This window comes from Lactuca virosa, chromosome 6 (assembly GCF_052849685.1).
Source record: "Lactuca virosa cultivar CGN04683 chromosome 6, Lactuca_virosa_CGN04683_v6, whole genome shotgun sequence".
NCBI lineage: Eukaryota > Viridiplantae > Streptophyta > Magnoliopsida > Asterales > Asteraceae > Lactuca > Lactuca virosa.
In genome coordinates, this window is record NC_136431.1 from 222,668,669 (window position 1) to 222,689,551 (window position 20,883).

The 20,883-nt window shown below is 34.2% G+C and overlaps 2 protein-coding genes across 3 annotated transcripts; both read right to left on the reverse strand.

The window, feature by feature from the left end:
- Positions 1–12,902: 12,902 nt before the first annotated feature.
- TBL7 (TRICHOME BIREFRINGENCE-LIKE 7) lies at positions 12,903–14,859 on the reverse strand. 2 transcript variants are annotated; one of them, XM_079056659.1, is made up of 4 exons: positions 14,630–14,859; positions 13,636–14,454; positions 13,396–13,554; positions 12,903–13,272 (listed from the first exon to the last, which is right to left on the reverse strand). In XM_079056659.1, the coding sequence occupies exons 2-4, from the start codon at positions 14,418–14,420 to the stop codon at positions 13,002–13,004; spliced, it is 1,215 nt and encodes a 404-aa protein (XP_078912785.1). In that variant the 5' UTR covers positions 14,421–14,454; positions 14,630–14,859; the 3' UTR covers positions 12,903–13,001. The 2 variants fall into 2 exon arrangements, with proteins under 2 accessions (XP_078912785.1, XP_078912784.1); XM_079056658.1 differs by having other exon boundaries at positions 13,636–14,859.
- Positions 14,860–16,078: 1,219 nt separating this feature from the next.
- Positions 16,079–19,815, reverse strand: LOC145119975 (serine carboxypeptidase-like 42). The gene is made up of 10 exons (XM_079055759.1): positions 19,247–19,815; positions 18,274–18,381; positions 18,082–18,174; positions 17,907–17,999; positions 17,692–17,777; positions 17,332–17,610; positions 16,948–17,081; positions 16,757–16,849; positions 16,491–16,608; positions 16,079–16,404 (listed from the first exon to the last, which is right to left on the reverse strand). Exons 1-10 carry the CDS (start codon positions 19,494–19,496, stop codon positions 16,237–16,239), a joined length of 1,422 nt encoding a protein of 473 aa, XP_078911885.1. The 5' UTR covers positions 19,497–19,815; the 3' UTR covers positions 16,079–16,236.
- Between the last annotated feature and the right edge of the window lie 1,068 nt (positions 19,816–20,883).

The window sequence follows — 20,883 nt, forward strand, 5'->3', positions numbered from 1 at the left end:
AAAAAAAGAAAGAGTTTGACATGTGTTGTATTTGCCGCCGAGAGAGAACAAAGACCTTTGGTGTGTTTGTCGTCGACAGCAGAAACGAAACATCGTAGTGGTGTGGTTCGTTGGCAGCATTAGAAAGAGGGGAAATAGAGCTAAGGCCTTCTTCACGAAAAAGAAAAGGGTCGAGCCCAAGCCCATATGGACCACTTTTAAGTTCTAAAGTTCTAATACATAAAATTACTTTGTCGAAGGGGACCAAAATAGATGGTGTTCTATCACCCTCTAGTACTATTTGAACTTCTATCACTGGGGGTGAGTAAATACCCGAACCAAGAATCCGAAAAACCGATCAAAACCGAAACTGAAACAAACTGATGGTTAGGGTTTAAAATTTTTAAAAACCAAAAAGTCGATTTCTGTTTCAGTTTTTACCTAGAAACCGACCGATCTAAACCGAGAAACTGACCCACCATGAAACCGACAAACCGACCCGTCAAAACCAACCCATGACAGTTACATGATTATATATATATATATATATATATATATATATATATATATATATATATATATATATATATATAGAGAGAGAGAGAGAGAGCTAGGTTCAAATGTTTCTAGCAACTATTGTGTTCCTAAATGCACCAATCACAATTTAGCAAATAATTAAATAATTAATTAAATCAAAAATTGTATTATAGTAATCTTTGTATAATTAATTATGGTAGATAATTAATATTTGTGATACCATGCAAGGGACAATGATAAATTTAGAACATTAGCCCTAAATCTGATCCACCGCTTATGCTTCTTCTTCTACAGTCGACGGATCTAAAAGGGAGGACATACTCTCGTCTCGCAATCGATGATGGACTCTGGGGTTCAATGAGGCTGAAGAAGGGGATGCGGAAGAGCAGTGACGCTGTTGTGGGGTCCGTGAACGCGAGTGAGAAGCGAGGAGCGAACGGGGAGGGAATCCGGTGGTGTTTGTGATGGTCGGTGTTCGGCGATGTCTTTTGATGGGGAAGAGGCAGAGGAGGGCATCGCGCCCGGCGATTGCAGGTACGTTGACGGAGGTATGCTCCGGTAGCCTCCTGTTCTTATTCCTCTGGTCCGGTAATCCAACAACTAGGGGAAGAGAATGGCAACAAAAGACTGAAATTGGGAAGTGTTTGTTTTTCTTTGTTTGTCAGGAAAGGAAAAACACGAAAATGGGGTTGTTGGCCATTGACACAGAAGGGAGAAAGGAAGCAGCAAAACAACAAGTTTGAGGGGGACAAGAGTCTCGATTCTTGACTGATGAAGGAAGAGGAAGTTAACGGAAGCATCCATGGCCAACATGTGATCTTCTTCTTCATCTTATTTGATTTGAATCCATGGAAATTTGGATATTTGGGTTTTCCTGAAAAAAATTATGATAATGGATGAGATATAACTCATGGTTGTTTGGGTTTCGGTATTTGACAGGGGAATCCATCTGTGTTTGTTTCTTGAATTCATGACTGGGAATGAATGCAGATGTGTGTTGATGATTCAATCCCAGCTCTTGAATTATGTAATGTATTCTGTTAGAATTTATTTATATAAATGTATTCTGCTAGAATGTTTGAGAATAATTGTTAACAACAAATATATTTGTTTAACTGGTAATGAATTTGTGATACTTTATGGTTGACTTTATAGTCTCTACTACATTCTGTCAGAATTTATAGTTTTTATTTTCTACTATATTCTGTCAAACTTTATAGTCTTTAATACATTCTGTCAAAATTTATAGTTTTTATTCTCTTAGAATGCATTGAATTTTTTAATTTTTTAAACTTGATTATGTTTTCTTTGTGGATTTAGGTTTTGAAGAGGCTAACATTGATGTGGAGAAGGAAGAAAACATAGAGAACGAGAGTGTATTATACCAGAATGTGTTATGCTACAATGCATAAAGTGTTGCTTAAAAATAATATTCTTTCAGAATAGATTAGTGTTTTTGTTAGATTTTGATGTTTTTTTTTCTTTTTTCTTTCAGAATGTTGTTATTATTCAATGAATCACAATCATACAATGTAATTATTTGGTATATTATTAGTTCAAGAATTGATTTTGTGTATTCTTTCAGAATGTATTTACTAGTTTATGGTTGGCATTCTGTCATTCTGACAGAATAAAATCGAAAAATATATTTACTAGTTTATGGTTGGCATTCTATCATTCTGACAGAATAAAATCGGATTTTTAAATTTGAATTAATTTAAAATATTCAGATTTTTAAAAATAAAGGAATTAATTATCCCTAAAAATCCGAAAATTTCTTTTTTTAATATAGGTTAATTGACTAAAATGCCCTTATGTTGAAATTTGTGTGATTATATGATAATATCATAGACCCTCAGATCATGACATTTGATTATATTTCATCCGATGGTCCAGATCTGTGCATTCTGGCACACAATAGTTAGTAAAAACAAAATAACCTAAACCTATATATATATATATATATATATATATATATATATATATATATATATATATATATATATGTGTGTGTGTGTGTGTGTGTTGTAAATAATTGGTGGTAATGTAAATAATTGGTGGATGACATAATAATTGGTGCATGGTAAATTTGTCAACATTTCTAACTAGTTACAATTATATGTTAGTAAAATTTGTAGTATAAATACCCCTCCATTGTAAAGAATGTGATACACCAAAAGTTATAAGAGATATAACTTTCATATTCTCTCTAAATATTCTTTCTTCTCAATTAAAGTTCTTATCAAAGTTTACTAGTTTGGTTTGATTTATAGTTACATTAATTACGCTTAATTCATAACACGTTATCAGCACGAAAGCTCTAATCAAGGTTATTAAACAAGTGGAAAATCATATCTATCTTAATCAAGGTATGTATTACTTATTAAAAACACTACTAATTATAAAAACCTCAATCATATTAAAATAATAATAATAATAATAATGAATTAATGAAACTTATACATTATGGACATTATGGACTACTAACAATTTTTATTTCTTATACTAACATTTCTTTATGTATTCTAATTTTTATACTAACATTTACATTATGCAACTAATTTTTATTTATGCAAACTAACATTTACATTATGCAACTAACTTTTATTTATGCATACTAACATTTATATTATGCTACTAACTTTTATTTGTGTATACTAACATTTAAATTATATTTATTTATACATGTCAATGTTTATTTATATTTTAGATACTCTTCATAATTTTATTTAAACATTTACTAATATTTATTTATGTTTCTAATTAGTAAAGTTATGTATTAATTATAAGTCTTATTATATGATTTATAAAATACATATACATATATACACAACGGGAATATATATGCAACGGTTATAAACAGCAAAAACAACGGCTATATTTTTTTACCATAAATAAACATATTTACCCTGCTTATTTTACCCACAACAAATATTTCTCTCTTTTGTCAAATAAATCAATTTCAAGAAATCAAGCTTCAAGATGATTCATCCTTTTGTGATAATCATGACTATAATAGTCATGTTACTTTTCATCCCAATCCTTAACATCGAAGATAATATGGAATTTCATCTAGTTTTAGGCTTGTATGCAATGTTAGCTTTACCGCTTCTTTTTTGTGTAATATTTATTGAAATAAATGGATTTTAATTTTAATTTTTATTTTGTTTAAAATTTATAGTTACATTATGTCCAACATTGCAAAGCTCGAGTTTGTAGCACTTGAAGTTAGTGGGAAAAACTATGTGCCATGGATGATAGATGTAAAAATGCATCTTGAATCCATGGGTATCTCAAATACTATATATGAATTTAATAATTGTTTGGCACAAGACAAAGCAAAAGCACAAGTTTTCCTTCGTAAGCATATTGATGAAATGTTGAGATTTGAATATCTTGATGTTACTGATCCAAGTATTCTCTGGAATCTTTTGAAAGAAAGATTTGATCATCAAAAGGAAGTTATACTTCCAAATGCTAGAGATGAATGGAGAACACTAAGGTTTCAAGACTTCAAGAAAGTAAATGAATACAACTCAGCTTTGTTCAGAATATGTTCACAACTCAAGTATTGTGGACAAGAGGTTACTGATGAAGATATGTTGGAGAAAACTTACTCAACATTTCGTGCAACAAACATTACTTTGATGCAACAATATCGGATGCAAAAGTTCACAATATATTCTGAACTGAATGCATGTTTGTTCGTTGCAGAGCAAAACAATGAACTCTTAATGAAAAACCATGAATCTCGTCCAACGGGATCAGTAGCACTTCCTGAAGCAAATGCTACAAATATTGATGGTCATCGAAACAATACACGTGGACGAGGGCGAGGTCGTGGTCGAGGGCGAGGTCGTGGCTATTTTAATCGAAACCAAAGCCATAATCAGAACCATAATTCTGGTCGTGGACAACGTAATAATTGTGGTTGTGGCCAAAAAAGAAATAATCACCAATATTCACAAAGAAACAATGTCCACACACAAGACAAGGCCAAAGTGGCAAGGCATGACACTGGGACATCACAAAAATCTGATGGTTCATGTTATAGATGTGGTAGCACAGGCCATTGGTCAAGGACCTGTCGCACACCTGCACATCTTTGTCAACTTTATCAAGAGTCCATTAAAGGAAAAGGAAAAGAAGCAAACCTCATTGATAATGTTGAATTCACTCCGCTAAATGTTGATGATTTCTGCAATGACATGGCAGACATAAACTAAAAAAAATCTATTATTGTTCTAGTAAAACTGTTTTTCCTTCGTTTGTTTTTCATGTAATGTCTTTCCTACAATAAATGAGCTTTCTTTTTAATAATAATTATGATTATGTTTATTCACTTATTATTCCTTTTATATGTGAAGTTTAATATGAGTCCAACTGGAGCACAACACCAAGAAAAGATTGGAGATCTTTGTATAGCAGATAGTGGTAGTACACATACTATTCTGAAATCAAAGAAATATTTTTCAGAATTAGTACCAACAAAAACAGTCATACATACAATATCAGGTCCTGCAGACTTGATAGAGGGAACCGGGAAAGCCCATTTTATATTATCAAATGGTACAAGCTTTTGTATTGAAAATGCCTTATTTTCTCCAAAGTCTAATAGAAACTTATTAAGTTTCAATGACATATATTTCAAAGGTTATGACACAAAAACTGTGACCATTGAAAATAAGAAATATATGTATATTATAGACAAAAACCATGTGCTTGAAAAACTACCAACACTTGATTCTGGTCTGCATTATACATATATACATATGATTGAATCAAATATGGTAGTAGAAGGAAAACATTGTGATCCCGGGACATTCAGTTTATGGCATGATAGGCTGGGCCACCCAGGATTAACAATGATGCGAAGGATAATTGAGAATACACACGGGCATCCATTGAAGGACCAAAAGTTCCCTCAATCCAATAGCATAAAACCATGTACATCTTATTCCCTTGGAAAGTTAATTATAAAACATTCTCCAATGAAAGTTGAAAGGGAGTCACCTAGATTTCTAGAAAGAATTCAAGGTGATATATGTGGACCGATTCACCCACCATCTGGACCATTTAGATACTTTATGGTCTTAATAGATGCATCCAGCAAATGGTCTCATGTTTGCCTATTATCAACTCGTAATATGGCATTTGCAAAGTTTTTTGCCCAAATTATTAAATTAAGGGCACATTTCCCTGATTATACTATCAAAAGAGTGAGACTTGATAATGCTGGTGAATTTACTTCACAAGCATTTAATGACTATTGTATATCTGTAGGAATTGTTGTTGAGCATCCAGTTGCTCATGTACACACACAAAATGGTTTAGTTGAATCACTGATTAAACGTCTCCAGCTAATAGCTAGACCATTGATAATGAGGACCAAACTTCCTGTTTCCGTTTGGGGCCATGCAATCTTACATGCTGGATCATTGATACGCATGAGACCAAGTTCATATCGTGTATATTCTCCACTACAACTTGCTTTCGGTTAAGAGCCAAATATATCCCATTTGAGAATTTTTGGGTGTATAGTATATGTCCCTATTGCACCACCTCAACGGACAAAAATGGGTCCTCAAAGAAGGTTGGGAATATATGTTGGTTATGAGTCAGTCTCTATTATAAGATATCTTGAACCATTAACAGGTGATGTTTTCACAGCACGCCTAGCAGATTGTCAATTTGATGAGGCAAATTTCCCATCATTAGGTGGAGAAAAGAAGATTCTGGAAAAGGATGTGTCATGGCATGAGCCTACTTTATCATATCTTGACCCTCGCACAAAGCAATGTGACATGGAAGTTCAAAAGATAATGCATTTCCAAGAAATGGCAAATCAATTACCTGATGATTTACTGACACAAAAAAGGTGACTAAATCATATATACCAGCTGTCAATGTTCCAGCTCGAATTGACATTCCACATGGACAATCTGATGATAAAGTCACTCAAGAGTCTAAAACACGCCTGAAGCGTGGAAGGCCATTTGGTTCTAAGGATAAGAACCAACGAAAAAGAAGAGAAGCAGAAAATACACTAGATCACGATGAAAGTGTTCCTGGAGAAACACGAATTATTCAAATTCCCCCAGGAAAGGAGGATGATGCATTAAATTATGGTCAGACAAATAGAATATGTGACCAAAATGAAACTGACAATATAGGTGCAATATTTTCTTATTCAGTTGCATGTGATATTATGAATGATGATCCCGAACCACAATCTGTCATTGAATGTCAAAGAAGAAATGATTGGGCTAAATGGAAGGAAGCTATGCAAGTTGAATTAAATTCTCTCAACAAGAGAAAGGTTTTTGGGAACATTATCCTCACACCTGAAGTTGTGAAACCATTAGGATATAGATGGATCTTCGTACGAAAAAGAAATGAGAAAGACGAAATTGTAAGATACAAGGCCAGGCTTGTTGCTCAAGGTTTCTCTCAAAGACCTGGAATTGATTATGAAGAAACTTATTCACCGGTAATGGATGCAACCACTTTTAGATATTTAATCAGCTTGGCAGTATCTAAAAATTTAGAGATGCGTCTTATGGATGTTGTTACAGCTTACTTGTATGGATCACTTGATAGTGATATCTATATGAAAATCCCTGAAGGATTTAAAATGCCTGAAGCGCTAAGTGCAAAACCCAAAGAAATGTATTCTATAAAATTACAAAGATCTTTGTATGGGTTAAAGCAATCTGGTCGCATGTGGTACAATCGTTTAAGCGATTATTTGACAAGTAAAGGTTATAAAAATAACACTATTTGTCCATGTGTATTTATTAAGAAAACAACATCTGGATATGTGATCATAGCAGTCTATGTTGATGATCTAAACATCATTGGAACGAATAAAGAAATCCTTGAAGTGATTGAACTTTTAAAGAAAGATTTTGAAATGAAAGATTTTGGAAAAACCAAATATTGTCTTGGTTTACAGATTGAGCATATGCCTAACGGAATACTTGTGTATCAATCAAATTACACAGAAAGAGTCTTGAAACGTTTCAATATGGAAAATGCAAATCCTTTAAGCACTCCAATGGTTGTTAGATCATTAAATATTGACAAGGATCCATTTCGTCCATGCGAAGAAAATGAAGAAGTCCTTGGTTCAGAAGTACCATATCTAAATGCAATTGGAGCTCTTATGTATCTTACCAATTGTACTAGACCTGACATTTCTTTCGCTGTAAACTTGCTAGCAAGATTTAGTTCAGCCCCAACAAAAAGACATTGGAATGGAATCAAACATATTTTTCGATACCTTCGAGGAACTAGTGATTTAGGGTTATTTTACCCTAACAATTCAAAACAAGGCTTGATTGGTTATGAAGATTGTGACATCCCCAATTTCACGGCCAGAAAAGACCGATTTAATTTATGCTTTTAAAATAATTTCAGAGTAATCATTTGATTAAAAGTGTTGCGGAATTTGTTCCCAGAAAAACATGATAAATATGTTATCAAATCATTTCCGAAGAAATGTATTTTATTCACTTAAACCATTGGGATGTCATTGTCAATACAAAAACATAAGCATAAACAAAACTTACATTCATTTACACTAGTGATCTACTTCTCTTTTAATCTCTCAGTGTAAAGCAACTTCGTATCGATACCTGTGATACAAATAAATTGAGTGGGTCAGGCTTGGGAGCCTGGTGAGCATATAGGGTTTTCAACCCACAATAAATAATAAACTTATTAAGTTCTCAATCAATAAATTTATTAATTTCATCAACCAAAATAACCCTAATTACCCATTCCCATTATCCTCACTTTACGTCCCTAAAACAACTATCATAAGGGACCTAGCCTAGGGATTATCACTAAGGGTGACAACATTGCTTTGGGGGTTCCTCAGCAAGTTATGTCAAATAAAACAAACATCAGGGTGACAACATTGCTTTCCCTTAGCAAGTTATGTCAAACAAGACATCCTAACATAAAACAACCTATAAAGTGACAACATTGCTTCCCTCTGCAATTTATGTCAAATAAGACATGAAGTCACATCGTTGCCATGTGCTAAATCCATAGCTCTTATTCATCGACGGTATTTCCCACGGATGTTCCCCCCCCCCCCCCCCCCCCCGCAATACATGTCAATGGGTTTTCCATACAGCTGATGAACATACTAAGGGGTTTCCCCAGCCATACATGCCCTAAGGGCACTCATGAGGGGAATAGAGTACAGCGAATGAACACTCTAGTCCATTAACACCTACAGGTTGTGAGCCTGCTAGTGTTCCACAGACCGTCTAGAACAGTCCATGGTTGTCATCCATACTCTGCTGAATGACGGGGGTCAACCTTTTGGGTAAGGGCTTTTCTCATATTGCACCACTCACGCCAACGTTTGAGTAAGGGCTTTTCTCATATTTCACCACTCACTCTCAACTCATGATCTATATCACTGATCATCTCATCTATCCAACTCACCTTTCATCACACACCCACTATTTAACTCATGATCTATATCACTAACTCATGAAGCTCGTCCGATCACTTCATAAAAGAACAAAGACTTCAAAGCTCTTCCAAATAAAAGTATAGGGAAAATACTGATAAAGTACTCCCGTACGCTCCCGTACCCCGACACATAATAGTATCAAAAAGATGAACTAACGGATGAACACATAGTTCAAAAACACCTAATGAACATATAGTTCAAGAACACTTTATGAACATATAGTTCAAACATACGTATCGATTACAAGTCTACTAACGTTCCACTTGATTATCTAAAATAGTCTGTGGCCGTTGTCTATACTCTGCTAGATGACTAGATCATCTTAAACATCGATACCTCTCATCACTTTTATTTCATCACACATCATCTAATTCATCCACCCATGTTTTACCCAACATATTTGTAGATAAATATATATATATACAGTTTAAAACTTGTATAAAACATCTATTCAACTGTCACCTTAATTAAACAATCAATATAATTATACATAGCACGTATTTTAAGGAAAATACTTCATATATATGTGTAAGGTGAAAGTAACTACACACTCACTTGATTTAATGAAAATCGGGCAGCAATTCGTTTCCTAAAACGATCGTTTCTAATAAAACCGGGAGTTTTATTGAGAAAGCGGGCTCTGCGAAGGGTCGGGCTTCGAAACCGAAAAAATAAATTTTTCGGGCTTCTCGGGCACTTCGTGGCGTATTCCGGGGCTTATAATTGATACCGGGGCTTCGGGGGATGTGAAAATAGCCAAAATAGTGAAAAGGGGGCCAAAATTGCCAATTTCTAAATTCTAGCCGGGAGGGTTCGCACCTTCCTATTTATAGGCTGCGAGCTGCTGATCAGACGGTCAGGAGAGAAGCCACGCGGCAACAGATGCGAGAAGGAGTCACGTGGGTTGCGCATGCGAGGGGTCCGGATGCAGCTTCAGATTGGACCGAAGTCCGGATCCGAGGAGGGGGCTCGTGGCTCATGCGAAGGTACGGATGCGGTGAGTCACTGTACACGCGTCGGACGTAGGCGAGGCGGCTTCGGACAGCTCTCCGGGTTCGAACACGCGTCTGCCAGCTGCTCGGATGACTCAGCCATTCCCGGACACGCGTCGGATGCGAAGCGAGGACACGTGGCCGAAGTCCACGTGTGCAAAATTCCTCGGTTTTGGGGATTTTTCTTGATTTTCGCGCCAAATCTTATAAAATCCATAACTTTCGCATACGAGCTCCGTTTTTTACGTTCTTTATATGCACGCGTAGGTAAAATTACGCTCTACAACTTTCATTTAGACTTCGTCGGCTAATTTTGACTTTGATTTTTATATTATTATTTTTAACAGACCGGGACAGGAAATCCGTTAAAAATTCATAACTTCTTCATCCGACGTCCGTTTTCCTCAGACTTTTTACCGTTGTGCTATAAATGACGAGACCTTCGGTTCTCGTTTAGGTCGTGTCGGCTAAAAATTGCTCGATCTAAAATTCGAGTTTTTAGCTGTCTACTGCTAAGCTGAAACTTCGAAAAATCATAACTTCCTCATACGAAGTCAGATTTGGGCGTTCTTTTTATACCTACTCTCGGTTTAACGAACACGTCGAGTTTCGTTTAGATCATTAAGGCTAAAAAGTAGTTTATCAAAAACTCACTTTTTACGACATTCGGCCCCGTGTCGGTTTTGTCGCGATACTTCGACAGATCATAACTTCTTCGTTATAACTCGGATTTCGATATTCTTTATATATCCGTAATCCTTGTCACGCCCACTACAAGTTTCTTAATACATATCGGCTTTATCTAATATTTAATTTTGACGCTCATTTTTATTCTTAATTAATTAAACCCTAATAATTAAGCATAAAACACATAATTCACATAAAATTCACATAATTCCTTTTCATTTCTTCTAAATGAGTTACAAAAGTTAACCTAGACCATTATGTCAATATTAATGCCTAGCCTAGAAACACGGGCGTTACACAGATGCAGATTATTTGTCTGATCCTCATAAAGCTAGATCTCAAACTGGATATGTATTCATGAATGGAGGTACTGCAATTTCCTGGCGTTCTCAAAAGCAAACACTTGTTGCCACATCATCAAATCATGCTGAAGTAATTGCACTAAATGAAGCTAGTAGAGAATGTACATGGTTAAGATCGATGACACAACTAGTTTTAACTTCATGTGGACTTGAAAATGATATATGTCCAACTTTAATTTATGAAGATAACTCAGCATGTGTCACTCAAATGAAAGAGGGATATATCAAGAGCGACAGGACAAAACATATACCTCCAAAGTTTTTTGAGTACACTCAAGAGCATATAAAGAACCATTAAGTTGAAATCAAATATGTTCAATCCAGTAACAATGCAGCAGACCTTTTTACGAAGACACTTCCTACTGCAATCTTCAGGAAACATGTCCATGGCATCGGAATGCGACATGTGCATAGAATATAATGTGACGGATGTCTAAATAAGGGGGAGTCAACTATACACTGCACTCTTTTTCCCTTCGCTAAAGTTTTTTTCCCACTGGGTTTTCTTTAGCAAGGTTTTTAATGAGGCAGTACGTCAAAGTTGAACGCTAAAATGATGTCATCCAAGGGGGAGTGTTGTAAATAATTGATGGTGTTATAAATAATTGGTGGATGACATAATAATTGGTGCATGGTAAATTTGTCAACATTTCTAACTAGTTACAATTATATGTTAGTAAAATTTGTAGTATAAATACCCCTCCATTGTAAAGAATGTGATACACCAAAAGTTATAAGAGATATAACTTTCATATTCTCTCTGAATATTCTTTCTTCTCAATTAAAGTTCTTATCAAAGTTTACTAGTTTGGTTTGATTTATAGTTACATTAAGTACGCTTAATTCATAACAGTATATATATTAAAAAATAATGATAAAGGTACGTTTTTATTCTCGGTTAGCTACATGTTTATGTCAGTATTATAATCACCTGTTTCCCTTAATCTGATTACAGCTCAAATTTAGATTAGTATGTTATGGTATTTTTTTACTTGTTTCCATTTATCTACCCAATTAAGAATATCGGACAACATGACACAAGGCCTTGTTGACAGCTTTCACTTTTAATCTTTATTAAGAATATGGATTGAACCAAGAAACCGGAAAATCGTCAACATCAGTTCTAGAACCCGAGAAACCGAACCCAACAGAAACCGACCCTATTGGGTTATTAAAACCAGAAACCGACCAATTTCAATTTGGGTCCAAAATCGGTCCAAACCAACCCATACACAGCCATATCTATCACATTATAACTATCCATTATAGCAAAATGGATTTTGTGAATTTGTTTTTTATTTTACATAATTGTTATTTTAATGGTCTCCGCTATAAAAACCTTCATAGCACAAAAGATGTCTCCAAAAATTGTTTTGAGAAATCGGTTTTAAAATGTGGTCATGTTTAGAATGCGTTCCACATGCAATTTTTAGGAGCTTATAGCTTTTTTTTAGATAGAATAAAAGAAAAATATTTGATTGCAACAGGAGATTTTAGATAAAATAAAAAGTTTCAAATCTAAAAACTAAAAAAGTTCTTTTATAATTTTACAAATTGACTTAAATACTCTCTTTAAAAATCAATGACATGTTTTAGATAAGTATTTCTATATAGTTATATATGTTTTAAAAGTTTTTAGCTATTTTTTCCAAACACTCGTATATGAATAAAATCTAGAGCTTCTAGATAGTTTTACGGACCATTGATTGACTCTGACTTTATTTTTGTTTAGAATCTACCACTTCATTTGAGAATTACTACTTTAATTTGTTCAAGTTTTAAAGAAATGCAAATACATGAAAGAAAATCAGAATACATCACACTTATCAAACTTGTGCTAAAACACGTAATGTATGTAAAAATCTGAGAAACCAATTATTAAATGTGAGCATTGCACAACAACAAATTAATTAAATTTGTTATAATAGTCAGTCAAGTGAGCATGTTGTAGTTTCATAGATATGAAAAAAGGATTTGATTCCATGCATCAGGGAGTCCAGGTAGACACCAATGACTACAATCAGGAACTGTTGGATTATCACTCCAAGTGCCAACATGTGCATCACTACGAAACGATCCCATGGGTGTCACGTACATTGTAGTTACAGGAACCGACATATTATTCACCACTTTTTTTATAATATCCGAAAAATTATTTCTGTATTCCATGTTACTTCTATACAAGGGCTTTTCCGTAACTTCACATGTGTGACCATTTTGCCCGCTGGTACATAGGCAGAAACCGTTAGTAGATATTAATCCAATAACATTTTTCTTTAACTTAAATTTTAAATTGAATTTTCAATTATATTGTTTTGTATAGATAAATAAAAATGATATAACATACCTCCAATGACTGCCTTCAAAAGTCCTAAAGAACACACGGGTCCTATCCGTATCCACCATATTTTCGACCCATGAAGCCCAAGTGTTCAATGCTGTTGTATATGCTGACATTGTTGACATTCCAAGTTTCAACCTTCCCCCAACCTTAAAATAACAACCCCTGTTCAAAAAATCCAAACTATTAGACCTAAATGCAAGAAATCACACTAAATGAAAAAATAAGCAGAAAAGAACGACTTACATTTCAAAAAGTTTTGCACGATTCCACCAATGGCCAGTATTGAACACTAAAATGTCTGAATCGATCCATTTTGAGCTAATTCCATCCAGTTCATCAAGTTTAATTGTGGATCGAACCCTTTTTGGTGAACGTTTTGGGACTGATCCAATTTTCACAAGAAAAACAGATCGATAGAATTCGATTGTGAAATTAAAAGAATGAAATCGAACACTCAAATACCTAATTTTTTTACTTATCTTGTTCCCATTGACTTCATAAACACTTGTTTTATCTTCCACACCATTCATGAGCAAACATATCATAGACTCCCATTGAGTCCTACTCAAAGAATCACCAACAAACACAATTCGTTTCCCACGAAGTTTTTCCAGAACTACCCCTACATTAAACCTAGGAATTTCACAATTTTTGGGCTTCCATTTCCATTTGAGGTACCCTTTATCTCTTCGACCATTTGCTAAACAATTAAAACTTGTCTCAGCAAAAGGACACTCGGATGCATTATATAAAGGGTAAGTTTCATCAACAACCCAAGTTCCATCATACAGATCACAAACACCTTTTGATTCCTGTAAATCGTTGATCGTGTTTTTTTCAAGGATTACAGGTGATGGAACAGCTTCATACAAGTATATATAAACACAAGTTATAGCTAACACTATAAATAAACAAGAGCTAATCACATTGAATCTGTTGATCGACCTAAAACGAGATCTTTTACAATGTGCCCAATTCACAGAAGACCTCAAATATCCAGGGGAAGCTGAATAGACTCTATTAAGCATTTGATTTTCCCCAAATTTCAATTCTTAGAATAACCTAAAAAATGGTAGTAAACAAAATCGCATCAAACCTTTAACCAAATCCAAGCAATCTGATCAATAACGAAGAATGAGCACTTGAAACTTGAAAGAAGCCCTAGAAACTGAACTTTGAAGTTAAACCCACCCACAGAGATTCTGCACATGAAGTGATCAATAATAGAAGATCTTACCTTGTTGTCAATTGTGGTTGCAGTGAATCATTGGTCGAGTAACAAAAAAGTTTCGAAGGAAGAAATATTTGAGGGGGAGAGGAGGGCGTTTTGGTAATTTCAGTGATGGTCGCCATTGATATGAAAATGCTTGAACGTGATGATGTGTATGTAAAGTCTATAAATCTGGTGAAACCAACTACGTTTGGTAGGTGATTCTTGAGGAAATATCAAAAGTAAAAGAGGTGTGCATTACGATCCCACGTATGCAATAACTCGTTTTTATACTGAAATATAAGATATAAAGTTCTTTTATCAATATTAAATTGAAAATAATTATAAAGTGTGTTTACAGTAATATATTTTGGTTCATACGTCATGTTTTAGAATATCATAATTGGTTTTATTTCCTGTCAAAATGTTAGACTATATAATATTTTTTATAACTAAATAAAACTAAGTCACAAAGATGATAAAGATGATAACTGATATATAATTGCATACATAATTACAATTATTATGAGAAAATTGTCCAATGTATGATCTTACGATTGCGATTCGATTTTATGATCAAGATTTTGTAAAATGAAAAACGATTTTAACTAAGATCTCAATGTTAACAACCTATAATTATGTTCATCTGAAAATCTCACTCTTTAATTTCCTGTTTACTTTATTGAATTCGAATGAATTTTGATAATTTGGGATAAAAATTCAACTAAAAATTGTATTTAATTGATAAAATTAAAGAAATTAAAAGAAATTATATTTTATTTATCATAAGGGTTTTTAGTGCTACGTACAATTGTCAAATGGTTCCCACTCCTTCTAGAATGATGCGATGAAGACGAAGAGATGATGTAGATCGAAGAAGTTGTGTGCGAAAAAATGAACTAGTCTTAAGGACCCTTTTTTATTTCTTATTAGGGAAGGTTGGAAGAGGTGTAGTTCATGCCTTCATGGGTATAGACAGAGTCCAAATCAGCACAATACAGACATGTCACCAGCTCAACCTATAAACCGAGATCATTCCCTCATTTAACATGTAATTTGAAATATTGCACCTTTGTAATGCACAAAAAAATAAACGAGGGACCATTTAAAACCAAATCCAATAAATTGTTATGTTATAATTTTACCCCTAATGTTTCACTGGTTGTGTGCTTGTTGAAAAGCTAACATTTAGCTTACAAGCTATCAAATAAACTAGTTTATAAGCAACTACAATCTACCTTTATGGTTTCACCAAACACCAAATTGCAATGCATTCAAAAAATAAAATACTTTATATGCATCAAACAAAGGCTTAATCATAAAACCAATCAAAACAACGTAGTTTTTTCTATAGAAAATTCATCGATGCCTGGTTCTCTTGGCAGAATTGGTTGTTTCTAATATTTTAAAACCATTCAAACGGCATAACCTTAGGTACCGGAAACCAGAAACCAAAACATAAACCTAAGAGTTCAATTGTTCAATTTAACCACAATGGCTTGTGATATATAATTCAACTCCTTTTTTTTTCTTACATTACGAAAATTACCTGAGTCAAATTGTTTCTTGCCTTCGGCCACATGAATAATCCAGAAAAACATAACTTAAAAATCTAAAATTAAATCTAGTTTTTTTTAGTCCTCAATAGAAGGACGTGTGTTGTTCGGGAGTCTTATACCACGAATAAATGAACTAAACAAATGCAGAGCACGTGACGGTTGTGCATATGGCACCATATGAGCCGCACCTCTCACTGTTGCAAATGTAAGTAGCTTCCCATATTCAGTCACCCAACCTCCAGCCTACAACACATTTTGACTTTTTGTTTTGGTCAAACTAATTAGAAAAGTCAAACTAAACCGAAACAACAGTTGACTAATGAAAGTACCTGGCCTTTATGGAACCACACTCCGTATGGAACAGTAATCGGGAATTCTAATTCGTGAGCTAATTCACGCACCAGTGTTCTTGATCCAAGCAATGGAACTACAGAATCTTGATCCCCACTACATGTTAAAACATTATAAAACCATTAATTTTTTTTTAGAATATGACAACATATTTTGGGAAATGGAAAACGTAAATGTGGACAAATTTGTATTAAGTAAAAGCGAACATTTTCTATGTGTTTTCTTGTTGAGCACAAAAGTGTACCTGAAAATCCAAACGGGGATTTTGTTTTGGATGATTCTTTTAAGCAGAGGGAGAATGTTGATGTTTCCGTCATCGTCTTTGTAATTTAGAACTCTGTTACAAGAACATTTTATATCACTTTCAATATATTAAACATTAAATTAAAAAAAAAAAAAAAAAAAAAACCACGTCAGCATTAAAAAAAAACTTACCCACTGCACATACTCCAGGAATAGGGCAACTTGGTTCGATTAGCATGGAGAGCCTGTTGAACCTCTGGAAGGTTAAAATAGAACCGTCTTTCAAGGCTCATGCACACATCAACTCCAAAACTCATCTTCGTCACCTTTTCAACCAAAAAAAAGGTACACAAATTCATCAACAGGTTCCAAATTTTGTATCAGCCACAATATTACATTGTGCCTGATACATACTTTATTAGACACATTGTTGTGTCTGATACACAGTATAGGCACAACAATGTATCAGGCACAAATAACATTTTTGCTTGATGCAATCTTTGTATCAAACATATTAATATGCTTGATACTACAAATTGTTGTAAGAAAACTATAAAAAAAATGTTGCAAAGTTACCGTTTTCTTCAAACGAAGCTCTTGTTCTACTAGTGATGGATAGCAAACATCAACAATGACATCATAATTATTAATATAATCACCAATTACGCTATTTGCTTGAGAAAGGGCATTGTTACATGCAACAGATTCATTGTGAGGTGAAGCAAACGTATAATCTTCAAAATTGCATCCATTCATAATAGTAAGACCAATCTCATCTGATATCATCCCATGAGACCAGTAATACTCGTATACAGCTGGCACATCGCGATCAAGTTTAAGAAGCGGGTTACCAATCTGATACAAAAAAGTTCGGTAATTACTAATTTGCCATTGAACGTATATATGTTATTGTAAGTTATATAAATGAAATCTTACAGCGACTCCTTTGATTTTGAACTTGAAACCAGTAGAATGGGCATTGTGGTCCAAAAGGGCAATAGCCAATTGTGGTATGTAATGCCCTACATGTAACATCATCATTAACACTTATCTTTATAAAACTAGTCAACTATTTGGGTCAAAAAGATGACACACAAATAAAAATAAAAATAAAAATAATAAAATCCTTTTTTTTTTTTCTAGAAACGTACCTGCATAACTTTCGCCTGTTAGGTATAAATCTCGTGATCTGAAAGATGGAAACTTTTTGTACCAATACATCAAGAATGTATGCATATCTCTTGCTGTTTATTCATAAAAATAATATTTTATTAGATACCAAAAGGGAAAGATAATATAGAAGGGTAAAAATGTCTTTTTAATTACCCGTGTTGGCATCGCCTGTTGTGTAATCTGAGGATGTGTTCGAGTATGACCATCCTACCCCCGCTGGAGACTCCACGAATAATAAATTTGATGCTAATTGATAACAAGAAAATATTACACAAAGATGAGAAATACAAATATTTGAATAAAAAAATAAAATATTAATACATTAACAAATATTTAGCTACTCACCTTTATTCCATGATTCTTTATTTATGCGTAGGCCCCGGCCATTACCTTGTGGAAAGAATGGACCCAACTCGGTGAAGGCTCCTCCACCCATTGATGAGCAACCTGGGCCTACATATAAAATTCAAATTTTTTTTTATGTACTTTATTATTTATTTATCCCATTTAATAAAATAATATATAGTTCTAATTTCTAAAGAAGGAAGAAAAACCATTCACGTTTGCAAATCCCAAAGAACCATTTTCAATTTTGAACCCAACTCTTGGTATTAATTACACACTGCCCCCAACTACTTATACATCGAAATCAAGAAAACCTTAAATGATCCTTCTTTTTCTAATTCATAATCTCACGCAAGATTTCAATTCACAGATGAACGTGAATGAAACCCTACTTGTTAGATTATAGAATATGTTAAAATATATAAAAGTTTAATATTGTTATTTTTACACTACCTATGTGAAAAAAAAATAGAGTAGAATATATGGTAGATTAGTATTTGTGCCTAAAACTATTAACTTTACAAGGAACAACCAAAAAGGAAAAGTTATGAGAAGAGCATGTTGTTTGCTTAAAGTACAGTTTTGTAAAAAGGGAACTCGAAATGTCTCCCATGCTTTACATCCGCTTTAACAACACCCCACCTGCATGTCCTGCATTCTCCCCCTTTTTCTGCACTAAAATTCAAAAAATCCTTGTTTCCATTTGAATCTAAGTGACGATATGGTTATTTGCAATAGCTTAATTGGTGAAATCGATTGTTGGGACTTTGAGATAAGTCGATTAAACTACGAATAGGTTAACTGTTATTACATTTATGTGGTTTATAAGCTTATTTACTACTTGAATCACTATAATTCACTTCAAAATGACGATTTCGATCCACATAACCACATTCGAATACCACATAATATTAGTTTTGAATCGAGATATCAAATCGAATATTGAAATGAGAGAGTGGAACAGATTACAGACCTCCATTGAGCCAAAGAGTGAGGGGTTTACGATCAGCATCCTTATCGGCTTCAACGAAGTAATAGAACAAACTCCTCCCAGCCTTCACATCCACGTCTACATATCCAGCATACTGTCTGAAACTAACATCTGGTTGTCCGGGCAATTTCACCACCAGATCCTCCGCCGGAAAACCATTTACACCGCCTACTAGCAGCACCATCACTACAACCGCCGCCGCCGCCGCCATAGACAACCATCCAACACCCATCTCAGAAAACTCGAATTAAAAAAACAAAAACTACCTTGTAAATCGTCTCTCTTCTCTATAAACTAATAGAAAGTGAAACAGAATGATTATAAAGTGTGGGTGTTCATAAATGAAATCCGTTAAGGATAAGCATGTGAACTTTGAAATACTTGAACATCAGAAACGGAACAGTTCCTGTGGATATGTAGCAAAATGTTAACAATGTGAAGCGTCATGATTTTAAGGCTTTGGCAGCTTTTCTTATAATAAGAGTGTTTGTTATAGAGAGAGAAATCACAGGAAACTGCAGAGAGAGAGAGAGAGAGGAATTTTGAAGAAGATAATATGATAATTAGTCAAAGTTTCAAAGCAGTCAAATTGATGGATATGAAATTTGTATCTTTCGGCTTAATTGTTTAGGTTTAATCTTTTAAAAATAACGATAAATATGGTTTATAGTAGGGTTGTGCATGGGTCGGTTTTGGACCCAAACTCAACCCAACCCATAAATGGTCGGTTTCTGGTTTTCAGAATCCAATAGGATCGGTTTCTGGTCGGTTCGGTTTCTTAGGTTCTGAGGATGGTTTGGGCGGTTTTTCGGTTTCTTGGGTTCAACCCATACACTCACGGGTTCTGGGTTTAAACTCATGGGTTTTGGGTTTTAACTCATTTTCTATAAATGAATCAACAAGTTAAATACTTCAAAAACCACCAAATTGAAGTTAAATACTTCAAAAAAACATGAGTCTTACAACAAATAGTCTATTATAAGTTACAACCAATGCCCGAAATAGTCTATTACAACAAAACACAATCAAGTATGGCTCGGTTTTTTGGGATGGTTTGTCAGTTTTAAGTATAGGTCGGTTTCTCGGGTTGGATGGGTCGGTTTCTGGGTAAAAACCGAAACCGAACCCGATTTTTCGGTTTTTAAAAAATGTAAACCCTAATCGTCGGTATTGCTTCGGTTTCAGTTTCGTCGGTTTTAGTCAGTTTCCCGGTTTCTTGGTTTGGGTTTGCTCACCCCTAGTTTATAGTCTTATTATACCCAAGGGAGTGGCATTTGGTTCAGCCGTACTCAATGCAACATAGGTAGGGAAACACCGACCCCTATGCGGTTTTGGGTGCGTTTGGCGGCACCTCTCCCTTTAAATTTCGCAATCGTTTATTGGTGGGGAAGAAAAGTGACAGTTGAACGGTCAAAATATTCAATATATATAAAAATAATTTACCTATAAAATAAACCTTTCATCCTTATTTCTTTAAACCAAAACCAAATGTTTATATCTTTCTAATGTTTTTTTCTTTCAAAATCAGTAGAAAATGTCATCGTCTTTTGAAGAATTTCAATTTGTTTTTTATGTTGTTGTCGCTTGTGGTCAAATGGCGGAGCAAGCATATGTTGCTT

What these genes read in the sequence shown, in the direction of transcription:
- TBL7 (XM_079056659.1), bottom strand. Translation starts at nt 14,420, where the DNA reads ATGCTTAATAGAGTCTATTCAGCTTCCCCTGGATATTTGAGGTCTTCT. An exon ending in CGTGCAAAACTTTTTGAAAT is followed by an intron (nt 13,555 to 13,635) that starts GTAAGTCGTTCT and finishes TTTTTTGAACAG; the next exon opens with GGGTTGTTATTTTAAGGTTG. An exon ending in TTTGAAGGCAGTCATTGGAG is followed by an intron (nt 13,273 to 13,395) that starts GTATGTTATATC and finishes CCTATGTACCAG; the next exon opens with CGGGCAAAATGGTCACACAT.
- LOC145119975 (XM_079055759.1), bottom strand. Translation starts at nt 19,496, where the DNA reads ATGGGTGTTGGATGGTTGTCTATGGCGGCGGCGGCGGCGGTTGTAGTG. An exon ending in TCAAAATCAAAGGAGTCGCT is followed by an intron (nt 17,611 to 17,691) that starts GTAAGATTTCAT and finishes TTTTTGTATCAG; the next exon opens with ATTGGTAACCCGCTTCTTAA. An exon ending in TGTGGTTCCATAAAGGCCAG is followed by an intron (nt 16,405 to 16,490) that starts GTACTTTCATTA and finishes AATGTGTTGTAG; the next exon opens with GCTGGAGGTTGGGTGACTGA.